Source organism: Cyclopterus lumpus, chromosome 15 (genome assembly GCF_009769545.1).
Source record: "Cyclopterus lumpus isolate fCycLum1 chromosome 15, fCycLum1.pri, whole genome shotgun sequence".
NCBI classification, from domain to species: Eukaryota; Metazoa; Chordata; class Actinopteri; order Perciformes; family Cyclopteridae; genus Cyclopterus; species Cyclopterus lumpus.
In genome coordinates, this window is record NC_046980.1 from 24870704 (window position 1) to 24883325 (window position 12622).

Genomic DNA, 12622 nt, shown 5'->3' on the forward strand with positions numbered 1-12622 from the left:
ATTCCATGGCGGGAGGTCTGCATGTAAACAGCGCGATGGAGAGCGCCTTGGTGCAGGACAACCCGCTGCTGTTACCTCTCAACCAGGAGAGGACGGTCTACGACGGGTTCCTCTCAGTCCAGGGAAGGTCACGTTACAACATGCGCCGAGCTGCGTTAAAGATTTAAAGATTGTTAACGTAACGAGTCCTCGATGACTTTCACATGGATTCGGCACCCGTGTGATTCTCTGTAGAAAAATACCTGTTATTGTGAACTTTCTTATTCAATTGCTCACTGATGCGGCTTAGCTCCTGCCTAGCTAATGCTTATCTCCTGCCTAGCCATTGCTTAGCGCCTGCCTAGCCATTGCTTAGCTTATGCCTAGCTATTGCTTAGCTCCTGCCTAGCTATTGCTTAGCTTATGCCTAGCTAATGCTTAGCTCCTGCCTAGCTATTGCTTAGCTATTGCTTAGCTCCTGCTTAGCTATTGCTTAGCTCCTGCCTAGCTATTGCTTAGCTCCTGCTTAGCTATTGCTTAGCTCCTGCCTATCTATTGCTTAGCTCCTGCCTAGCTATTGCTTAGCTCCTGCCTAGCTCCTGCCTAGCTATTGCTTAGCTCCTGCTTAGCTATTGCTTAGCTCCTGCCTAGCTATTGCTTAGCTCCTGCTTAGCTATTGCTTAGCTCCTGCCTAGCTATTGCTTAGCTCCTGCCTAGCTATTGCTTAGCTCCTGCTTAGCTATTGCTTAGCTCATGCCTAGCTACTGCTTAGCTCCTGCCTAGCCATTGCTTAGCGCCTGCCTAGCCATTGCTTAGCTCATGCCTAGCTATTGCTTAGCTCCTGCTTAGCTCCTGCCTAGCTATTGCTTAGCTCCTGCCTAGCTATTGCTTAGCTCCTGCCTAGCTATTGCTTAGCTTATGCCTAGCTAATGCTTAGCTCCTGCCTAGCTATTGCTTAGCTCCTGCCTAGCTATTGCTTAGCTCCTGCTTAGCTATTGCTTAGCTCCTGCCTAGCTATTGCTTAGCTCCTGCTTAGCTATTGCTTAGCTCCTGCCTATCTATTGCTTAGCTCCTGCTTAGCTATTGCTTAGCTCCTGCCTAGCTATTGCTTAGCTATTGCTTAGCTCCTGCCTAGCTATTGCTTAGCTCCTGCTTAGCTATTGCTTAGCTCCTGCTTAGCTATTGCTTAGCTCCTGCTTAGCTCCTGCCTAGCTATTGCTTAGCTCCTGCCTAGCTATTGCGTAGCTCCTGCTTAGCTATTGCTTAGCTCCTGCTTAGCTCCTGCCTAGCTATTGCTTAGCTCCTGCCTAGCCATTGCTTAGCGCCTGCCTAGCCATTGCTTAGCTCATGCCTAGCTATTGCTTAGCTCCTGCCTAGCTATTGCTTAGCTCCTGCCTAGCCATTGCTTAGCTCCTGCCTAGCTATTGCTTAGCTCCTGCTTAGCTCCTGCCTAGCTATTGCTTAGCTCCTGCCTAGCCATTGCTTAGCTCCTGCCTAGCTATTGCGTAGCTCCTGCTTAGCTATTGCTTAGCTCCTGCCTAGCTATTGCTTAGCTCCTGCCTAGCCATTGCTTAGCGCCTGCCTAGCCATTGCTTAGCTCATGCCTAGCTATTGCTTAGCTCCTGCTTAGCTCCTGCCTAGCTATTGCTTAGCTCCTGCCTAGCTATTGCTTAGCTCCTGCTTAGCTCCTGCCTAGCCATTGCTTAGCGCCTGCCTAGCCATTGCTTAGCTCATGCCTAGCTATTGCTTAGCTATTGCTTAGCTCCTGCTTAGCTCCTGCCTAGCTATTGCTTAGCTCCTGCCTAGCCATTGCTTAGCGCCTGCCTAGCCATTGCTTAGCTCATGCCTAGCTATTGCTTAGCTATTGCTTAGCTCCTGCTTAGCTCCTGCCTAGCTATTGCTTAGCTCCTGCCTAGCCATTGCTTAGATCCTGCCTAGCCATTGCTTAGCTCCTGCCTAGCTATTGCGTATCGCCTGCCTTGCTCCTGCCTAGCTATTGCTTAGCGCCTGCCTAGCTCCTGCTTAGCTATTGCTTAGCTCCTGCCTAGCTATTGCTTAGCTCCTGCCTAGCTATTGCTTAGCTCCTGCCTAGCTAATGCTTAGCTCCTGCTTAGCTATTGCTTAGCTCCTGCCTAGCTATTGCTTAGCTCCTGCTTAACTATTGCTTAGCTCCTGCCTATCTATTGCTTAGCTCCTGCCTAGCTATTGCTTAGCTCCTGCCTAGCTATTGCTTAGCTCCTGCCTAGCTATTGCGTAGCTCCTGCTTAGCTATTGCTTAGCTCCTGCCTAGCTATTGCTTAGCTCCTGCCTAGCTATTGCTTAGCTCCTGCCTAGCCATTGCTTAGCTCCTGCCTAGCTATTGCGTAGCTCCTGCTTAGCTATTGCTTAGCTCCTGCCTAGCTATTGCTTAGCTCCTGCCTAGCCATTGCTTAGCGCCTGCCTAGCCATTGCTTAGCTCCTGCCTAGCTATTGCGTAGCTCCTGCTTAGCTATTGCTTAGCTCCTGCTTAGCTCCTGCCTAGCCATTGCTTAGCTCCTGCCTAGCCATTGCTTAGCGCCTGCCTAGCCATTGCTTAGCTCCTGCCTAGCTATTGCTTAGCTCCTGCCTAGCCATTGCTTAGCTCCTGCCTAGCTATTGCGTAGCTCCTGCCTAGCTATTGCTTAGCTATTGCTTATCTCCTGCTTAGCTCCTGCCTAGCTATTGCTTAGCGCCTGCCTAGCTCCTGCCTAGCTATTGCTTAGCTCCTGCCTAGCCATTGCTTAGCTCATGCCTAGCTATTGCTTAGCTATTGCTTAGCTCCTGCTTAGCTCCTGCCTTGCTCCTGCCTAGCTATTGCTTAGCGCCTGCCTAGCTCCTGCTTAGCTATTGCTTAGCTCCTGCCTAGCTATTGCTTAGCTCCTGCCTAGCTATTGCTTAGCTCCTGCTTAGCTATTGCTTAGCTCCTGCCTAGCTATTGCTTAGCTCCTGCTTAACTATTGCTTAGCTCCTGCCTATCTATTGCTTAGCTCCTGCCTAGCTATTGCTTAGCTCCTGCCTAGCTCCTGCCTAGCTATTGCTTAGCTCCTGCCTAGCTATTGCTTAGCTCCTGCTTAGCTATTGCTTAGCTCCTGCCTAGCTATTGCTTAGCTCCTGCCTAGCTATTGCTTAGCTCCTGCCTAGCCATTGCTTAGCTCCTGCCTAGCTATTGCGTAGCTCCTGCTTAGCTATTGCTTAGCTCCTGCCTAGCTATTGCTTAGCTCCTGCCTAGCCATTGCTTAGCGCCTGCCTAGCCATTGCTTAGCTCCTGCCTAGCTATTGCGTAGCTCCTGCTTAGCTATTGCTTAGCTCCTGCTTAGCTCCTGCCTAGCCATTGCTTAGCTCCTGCCTAGCCATTGCTTAGCGCCTGCCTAGCCATTGCTTAGCTCCTGCCTAGCTATTGCTTAGCTCCTGCCTAGCCATTGCTTAGCTCCTGCCTAGCTATTGCGTAGCTCCTGCCTAGCTATTGCTTAGCGCCTGCCTAGCTCCTGCTTAGCTATTGCTTATCTCCTGCTTAGCTCCTGCCTAGCTATTGCTTATCTCCTGCTTAGCTCCTGCCTAGCTATTGCTTAGCTCCTGCCTAGCTATTGCTTAGTTCCTGCCTAGCTCCTCTCTGTCACGTCTTTACACTCCTGTTGTGCCTCTTCCAGGAGCGGGACTTCCGACTCCGAGTGCTCCTCCCACCTGGTCGTCCATTTAAACGTGCCAGGTGAGTCGGTGCACGCCTTCCTCCGTCTCTCTACGGCACACTGAGTCATGGATGTTTCTAACGGCCTTTGTTCTGCAGGCTGCACTGCTGCTGGCAGTTGAAACACCTGTTGCAGGGGTACGAACACATAGTGAAGCAGGTAACCTCCCCAAATAAGTACGAGGCACATTGAGTCAGAAACATAGTGTGTGTTGTGTCTGCCTGCACTTATTGAGATGTGTGTTTGCTGCCCCCCCTGTCTTGGAAATGGAAGAAGAAAAAAAATATATATTTTCCACTGTTTAATTAACATCGCCTGGAAAATGTCCCTATTTGTTATGCTGCCCCTCAGGGTTATTTGGATGAGATTGATATTTCACCCCGGGCTGCAAAGTTCATTATTTTCACAGCCTTTAAGCTATCATTAATTATTAAAGCTTGTGGCAGCCCCCATTAATCACAAACACTGTGTTTGATTTGAATGGCTGGCTAGAGGAGAAGAAAACATAGACAGTGTCACATCATTATCCCCCCCACCATTTAAGGATGTCTCTTCTCTTGTTTGACTCTCAGAGGCTGCAGCAGTCGGCCGATCTTGTCACTTTCATTCTGGAGCTGAAGACGGTTTTGGTAAGGAGGAGAATGACACCGTCACTTTGACACTGTCGCTTTGCCAATAGGAAGTAAATGGGAACCTCCAGGCGCCATTGATGGCCTTGATAATGAGGCACACATGTATACTTTGTGAGATTAATGAAAAAGTGTGACAACCCTCGTGCTCGCCACTGAACAAAGGCGGCAGACTTGTTGGCCCCGGTTCAGTGAAGCTCGATCTATTTGCTTTTAGTGGATAGGGGGCGCCTTGGTATGACGGAGCACCGTTACCCGGGTTTGCAATCAGATGCGTTCTCTCTGCCGTTGCAGGAAGTTTGTCTGAAAAGTCGACCCGAGTGCCGCTCCATCCCGCCTCCACGGTACTACTCCCAGCTCATCGCTGAGATGGAGACCCTCGGCTGGGGCAGGTAAGTGACTACTGGGAGCACCAACACTATGTTTTAAAGGAACCACGAAGCCATCACTTTGACAGGTAGCTTAACTGCGTTGTTCGAGGCTGCAGGCCTTCCACACCTGGCCAGGGCTTTTATTGTGAAAGGAAAGAACGGATAGAGGGGGATCTTGTCTTTGTCGAGCTTGAAAGGATTTAGAAAGTTTGCCGTCTCGGTTCTGATTACGGATCCTGCGTGTTGTAGTTTTATAAATATACTGTAGGTGCACCTTAACGCGTTCCACACGACGTGATTGGTTCATGCTTTACTGAGCGCTGGTAAAGCTCAGAACGATCGGCCTCCTTCCGAGAAAAAAAAGAATGGCGCCTTTTCTGCTATACTTTCACACAGTATTCACACGGAGAAACACAGAAAGGTAATCCATAATCCAATGGCACAATTCCAGTTTTTTTGTGTGGAGGGAACCTTGCAGGGTTGGCCTGCACAATGACATCATCCCTGCAGCCGCTCTCTCAGTGCTGAAACTCAGCATCAGCTCGCTCATCACCGGGCATCCCGGGGGTCCTCAAGGAGGAGCTGCCGATGTTCCACGGAATGAGGAAACGACTGCGGAGCGTGTCGTCACTAAATGTACTTGTTTGTTTAGCTCACACTGAGAATAAAGCGATCATCCAACACTTATCTTCTGGTACATGCTCCCACCTCCACTCGCGTGGTCCCATGACTTTGTGCGATGGTCTACATACCAACTCTGTGATTTCTCTCCATACTGTACCTCAGAAATAAGCAACTTTGAGCAACTCGTAAGCCAGAGACATTGTTATTGAAACTGTAAGTTATTGGTTTATATTCTTTTAAATGTCTGTATTTTCCCGCGAGAGGTAAGATTAGCATACCGAGGTAGAAACCTCTGGTGCTTTAAACCGCTATATGGAGCAGTCCTTGTTTTTTGAACCCCCCAGCAGTCAAAACTGATTGGAGAACCTGCAACAACACAGCTCCGCATTAACAAATGGCTCTTAATGACTTCCTTATTTTTAGTTATTGAGTTATAGTTAAATCCAGGTCACATTTAATAACTCTCAGCCCACGCGCGGCGACAGGCCCAGCTAATGCCGTCTCCACTCGTCAGGAGAGGAGGGGGGGGGGGTGAAGATATCTTCTCTCCCCCAGCTCGGATTAAGTCTCGACTACTACACTCATTTTCCACTTTCCTATTAATGACCGCGGCTACAATTATGATATTAGCAAAATGCAAATGGCTCTAATTGAAGACTCTCAGGTTTTAATAGGAGAAGGGGGGGGGGGGTGTAAAGGTATGCTTTATGTTGGAAATGGGACCAACATCACTTTGGGTGTCGTGTTACGGTTAGGAGGCATTACACACAGTGGGCCTCAATCTCCAAAGCACTCGAGATTCGCTTAGCGTCTTAATTGGTATGGGCCGTGCTAATAGCCACTAGGGGTTTCATCTGTAATTCTGTCTGCTGATTGGGCCAGGTAAGTGAGCTCTCTGTCTGTCTGTCTCTATGTGTCTGTCTCTATGTGTCTGTCTCTGTCTGTCTCTGTCTGTCTGTCTCTATGTGTCTGTCTCTGTCTGTCTGTCTCTATGTGTCTGTCTCTGTGTGTCTGTCTCTGTCTGTCTGTCTCTATGTGTCTGTCTCTGTCTGTCTGTCTCTATGTGTCTGTCTCTGTCTGTCTGTCTCTATGTGTCTGTCTCTATGTGTCTGTCTCTGTCTGTCTGTCTCTATGTGTCTGTCTCTGTGTGTCTGTGTCTGTCTGTCTGTCTCTGTCTGTCTGTCTCTATGTGTCTGTCTCTGTCTGTCTGTCTCTATGTGTCTGTCTCTATGTGTCTGTCTCTGTCTGTCTGTGTCTGTCTGTCTCTATGTGTCTGTCTCTGTCTGTCTGTCTCTATGTGTCTGTCTCTGTGTGTCTGTCTATCTGTCTGTCTCTGTCTGTCTCTCTCTCTATGTGTGTCTGTCTGTCTCTCTCTCTGTCTGTCTGTCTCTCTCTCTCTATGTGTCTCTCTCTCTGTCTGTCTGTCTCTCTCTGTCTGTCTGTCTCTCTGTCTGTCTCTATGTGTCTGTCTCTATATGTCTCTCTGTCTGTCTGTCTCTCTCTATGTGTGTCTGTCTGTCTCTCTCTCTCTCTATGTGTCTCTCTCTCTGTCTGTCTGTCTCTCTCTCTCTATGTGTCTCTCTCTCTCTGTCTGTCTGTCTCTCTGTCTGTCTCTATGTGTCTGTCTCTATGTGTCTCTCTGTCTGTCTGTCTCTCTCTATGTGTGTCTGTCTGTCTCTCTCTCTGTCTGTCTGTCTCTCTCTCTCTATGTGTCTCTCTCTCTCTCTCTGTCTGTCTGTCTCTCTCTATGTGTCTCTCTCTCTGTCTGTCTCTATGTGTCTGTCTCTATGTGTCTCTCTGTCTGTCTCTGTCTGTCTCTGTGTCTCTCTGTCTGTCTCTGTCTGTCTCTATGTGTCTCTCTCTCTGTCTGTCTGTCTCTATCTGTTGTGCTCTCTCTCTCGCTATCTCTGTCTGTCTCTCTCTCTCTGCATTTCCATTCCAGCACCTGAGAGTGCGGCCATCTTAATTGGCACGCCACATGTTGATTAATAGAAAACAATTAGGTCAAGTAGGTGGACCCCCCCCCCCAAAAAAAATCTGTGACCCCAGGGAGGTCAGGGGCTTATTACAGACACAGCTGGCACTCCCGTGTTCACAGCCTCTCGGCGTACAGTAACCTCTTCTGGGGCCCCGGCCTGAGGGATTAGGCGCCAGCATGGATTTATTCCCCCCCGTCCCCCATATTTTTCTTTTTACAGTATTAGGCCGGCTAATAAATGACTCCTAATCATGGGATGCAATCACAAGTAGGGTTTGTGTTGTTGCGTCCAGTAAGTAATGAGTATTCTGGTTACTTTCTGGTTACTGCAAACCCAGCTAATGACCTAGCGTGTAGGTGTATCTGCGCTTCACATTCTGCGTCCACGTGACTCGGGTCGCCTAGAGCGCGCCTTCGTTTGGCAATTTCTCACACACGAGCATACGCGTCGACCTCATTGTTCATTCATCACATTGTCAACAAAAAAGGCATTCAGAGAGAGAGACACACACACACACACATACAGACACAAACAAGTACCAATGTGTGTGGAAGAAGCTCACTTGGCTGTGGAGTTGCAAATGGGATGCTCTCATCAGTCTTCCCAGCAGGACCCTTTGACTGTCACGCTGTTTCCATCAGGGCCAAGTAGCGGCGGTAGCGGCTCGTCCTCGGTATCCCGGGTGCGAGACCTCGGAGGAGAGGAGATGGAAATGTGCGTGTTTGTTGGTGACGCACCGATACGATTGCACACAGTCGATAAGCCCGTCGAGAGCCATGCCAGATTTACCTATTTTTTGGGACGGTGTTTGCAAAAAACAAAACTCCAAAGTCAGAGTAACCTCGAGATACACCTCTACTCTTATTGGCTGATTCTGACATAAAGGATCCAGGACTGGTGGTTTCGGATCCCATTATTCTAATGAATAACTATTCAGTTGGTTTTGCAGAGTTAGGAAAGCAATGTGTTAAGTTGAGGAATGCAGCTCATTGATTCAACACTGGTATCGGTGAAACAACACAACACAAAAAGACACAATTCATGTATTTCATGTTGTATTTGCTTTTGCAATTTGATTGAAATCTAGTCAATAGTAGTTTTAATAGTATTATGAGCTGCTTAAAGCTGGTGTTAAACAGCTCATATTTCCCTTTCTGATATCTATTTCATATTGCTGTGAAAACATCTCCTTCACATACATTTATTCAAGTTTCTCACCAAAACCAAAACTTTACAGATCTAAAAAAACAATTAAATAATGTATACAAAAGGGTTTGAATCCAACAGGTAGATTTTCACTTGATTTTAATTGGATAAATTGCTACCAAACCCAACTCAATAGCTACAGATATACAGTACATGCCATTTCCATTGAACTTGTAATGGCAGCCTGGATACACTGCTACCACCCGATAGGAGTGTGGTAAAACATTAATTTAATCCCAGGTGGCTTTAAAAGGTGTTATGTCCAATATCTGGCTTTTTTCAAACCTTCAAAACCCCTTTGCATCGTGAGTTGGCCCGTTAGACCAACCAGACTGCAAAGAACCCAGAGGAACCCAAGAGACCCGACTGAAGTACCATGAAAGAGAAACATTCTTTTATTCACCTGTTCTACATTTCAACGGTTCGACTTCTTATTTATTTATTTGTTCATTTGGATGCTTGTCACTTCCACGGGTTTATTAAACGGTCATGCTTGAAAGGCTTGTGTATTTATTGCTGTTAGCGGTAATGGGCTTTTTATGAGCCTGTGTGTGTGTGTGTGTGTGTGTGTGTGTGAGAGACTCAGGTCGCTTGAATGCGGCGGCGTGCGCGTGACACCTCAGCGCTGTTGCCCTTCGCCGGTGTTTGAGTGTGAGGGAGACACTTTTAATGAATCGGGCACACGGGAGACCGTCGCTCCCATCACTCCATCACTTCCCCCTAAGTGTGTGTGTGTCGTCACTCCTCGCTAACGCACCCCGTAAATCCATCTTAATGTTAATCTGGAGAGGGAACCTGTCCGCATCCTTTGGTCTCTGATCAGTCTTTTTGTCTTTGGGTCTCGGCAGGTTTGAGACTGACTTGAGCGGGGTGGTAGATCTAGACTAGTAGATTTAGACTAGTAAATCTAGACTCCTAGCGGTAGATCTAGACTAGTAGATCTAGACAAGTAAATCTAGACTCCTAGCGGTAGATCTAGACACCTAGCAGTAGATCTAGACTAGTAGATCTAGACACCTAGCAGATCTAGACTAGTAGATCTAGACACCTAGCAGTAGATCTAGACTAGTAGATCTAGACACCTAGCAGTAGATCTAGACTAGTAGATCTAGACACCTAGCAGTAGATCTAGACTAGTAGATCTAGACGAGTAAATCTAGACACCTAGCGGTAGATCTAGACACCTAGCAGTAGATCTAGACTAGTAGATCTAGACACCTAGCAGTAGATCTAGACTAGTAGATCTAGACACCTAGCAGTAGATCTAGACTAGTAGATCTAGACGAGTAAATCTAGACACCTAGCAAAGCACCAGCGGCTCGCTGCTCCGCATCAGTCCAGTTGTATTAGTCCCGTAGTGATGACCTGTTGTCCTTAAACACAGCGACCTGTTCTCCACACTGAGCACACCTCTTGACCTTTGACTTCAGTAAACAGACACTTACATTCTGTATATTCTTTAGTTTTTTACCATAAGCAGACATTTTCGAGGTGCTCCTGTCGGTGAGGCAGCGTAAGCGCTCACACGCTGTTGTATTGCATTAATGGTGTACACTTATTTATTTCACATTTTTTATTGACCTCACGCGGGCCGGACTGGGACAGCCAAAGGGCCGTAACAGGTCTGGATAAGATGGTAGTAAATACCCAAAGTATCCGGTTCTGCTATGGGTACTTTAAAAGTGTTACAACTTAATGTTATAAGTTATAATACTAAGTTATAACTTCAAAATATTATTTAAAATAATTTATGACAATAAAAATAATAAATTAAACATTTCTGTTGCCACTAAAGAAAGACAATTTGCTTTAATATGAATAATAAAGCAATAATGATTATTTTTTCAATTAGTCTTTTCTCTCAAAATAAAATAAAAGGAGCTGAACTGCAGTCTCAATGATACTCGTATCAATAAAATCCTAACGATGCTGCTCGTGGGCAGGGAAGAAGAGGTTTGGGTGTGGAGTTGGTAGTCCAGGATCCAGCAGCAGTCTGTCGAGGCCGAGGCCCCGCCCCCCGAGGCCCCGTCCCTACTGCTGCACAGAGAGCCTTTACCATTAAACGTTCTCAACAGCATTGACGCTGCATGCCTGGGTTCCCAGCAATACCCCCGCTGAGTAGAAGTCGATGGGACACACAGACACACGGCAGAAGATTCCTTGCTTCATCGTTGGATGTGAAAGGGTCGCACTAGTTTTGCTAGAACAATTACCAGAGTGTACACGCAGTCGGTACGTTTGCTCACAGTTTTATTAGAAAGCAAAAAAAACTGGGTTTTCTGTGGCGGCTCTGATGAAAATAAAGCCCCCACCCTGGTGATTGGTTTGGTTCTATTCCTCCATTAGAGCATTGAAAGGCCACTTGCTGGAGAGGACTGCCAACAAGAGGGTAGAAGAAAAGCCTGTGGTGATGCCTGTATTTGGGGCATGTGTGCGGAGCTGTAGCCTGATGTAATGTCACCATGGTGGAACCCGGAGTGATAAATCTCAAGGCGGAGATGATGTCTCAATATTGCTCTGCAGCTTTGATTAACGGCGGACGATGGCCGCTGTCAGTTTACAGAGTTGCGTGTTGATTTATTGTGTCTCCGCAGGCTGCTCTTCATCGACAGCGAGTTCAGAACGTTGAAACTGAAGGCGGAGGACTCCTCCGGAAGACAGCACGTTCTCACTGTTAAACTCAAGTCTAGGGTAAGACACTCTCACACACACAGTTTACTGTAAGGACCGGATCAGTTTCACAAGGAAGATTCTGCCCTATCAAATGGAACTACTCCACGGCTCGATGTTGACCCCAAAGCCGATCGGAACCCAAACAGGCCGACTCCACGGAGTGCATTTTGGGATGTTCAATTTGCTGGTAGCAAATCGGTGATTTACATCTGTGCCCCCTAAATCTGGGTCAAACTGGAGAGACTCGAGATCCCACTGTGTCTGAGATATAGCACAGATAAAACATCTCCACATTAGGCCCCAGCTGATGATGGAAATACCTCCCTCCATGCATAGAGGACCAATACACTCATCTGCATAGCCTCTGCTGAGCAGAGACGTGCACAGAGTTTAGTATTGAATTGAACATGCATGTGGACTGGACTAGACTAGACTGGACTAGTTGTCAAGGACTTAAGGGAACCGATTGATAAAATTCAAAGCCCTCGCTAATAAAACAAAAAGAAATGCGTAGCAAAGGGTGAAATGCACTATTTACTGCTCCACCAAGAAGAAAGGCCTCTTTCCAAATTGCACTGGGTTGCGATGCGTTATGGCTGCGTCTGTGCCGTGGTGTCAACAGCGCAACAGCTTTGGTGAATGGGATGTTGGGGCGGGGCCGATAGCGGTCTGCAGTGTAGACTTTCACATTACATGTCATTTAGCTGACGCTTTTATCCAAAGCGACTTACAATAAGTGCATTAAACCATGAGTCCAAACTCAGAACAACAAGAATCAAGCAAGTACAATTTCTTCAATAAAGTTAAACTACAAAGAGCTATCAGTAAGAGACATTTAAGTGCTACTAAAGTATTAAACTACAAAGTGCTATCAGTAAGGGACATTTAAGTGCTACTAAAGTGTTAAACTACAAAGTGCTATCAGTAAGAGACATTTAAGTGCTACCAAAGTGCTACTACGGCTCTACCTTCCCTATTCAAGGTGTAGTCACTAAGATGTGTTTTTAGTCTGTAGAGACTTCCTGTCCTGATGTCAATGGGGAGCTCGTTCCACCAATGAGGAGCCAGCACAGCAAACAGTCGTGACTTTGTTGAGTGTTTAGCTCGAAGTGAAGGAGCTACAAGCCGATTGGCCGAAGCTGAGCGAAGTGAACGAGGTGGGGTGTGAGGTTAGACCATGTCCTGGGTGTGAGGTTAGACCATGTCCTGGGTGTATGGTTTGACCATGTCCTGGGTGTGAGGTTAGACCATGTCCTGGGTGTATGGTTTGACCATGTCCTGTATGTAGACTGGACCCGATCTGTTCGCAGCACGGTACGCAAGTACCAATGTTTTGAAGCGGATGCGGGTGGCAACCGGTAACCAGTGAAGGTCGCGGAGGACTTCAGCATGCTCCGGATCTGATGATTTAGCATAAATTACATTATTGTGGCATAATAGTGCTCCTTGTGTTGCTG

The 12622-nt window shown here is 47.2% G+C and overlaps 1 protein-coding gene across 3 annotated transcripts in view; it reads left to right on the forward strand.

The window, feature by feature from the left end:
- fancl (FA complementation group L) overlaps positions 1 to 12622 on the forward strand; it is a 26982-nt gene continuing 14360 nt past the window's right edge. For all 3 annotated transcript variants that reach the window (XM_034551388.1, XM_034551387.1, XM_034551386.1), the window contains exons 1-6: positions 1 to 122; positions 3645 to 3703; positions 3782 to 3842; positions 4256 to 4312; positions 4607 to 4704; positions 11087 to 11183. In XM_034551388.1, the coding sequence (XP_034407279.1) occupies positions 6 to 122; positions 3645 to 3703; positions 3782 to 3842; positions 4256 to 4312; positions 4607 to 4704; positions 11087 to 11183 (489 nt within the window). In that variant the 5' untranslated portion in view covers positions 1 to 5. The remainder of the gene's footprint in view (positions 123 to 3644; positions 3704 to 3781; positions 3843 to 4255; positions 4313 to 4606; positions 4705 to 11086; positions 11184 to 12622) is intronic.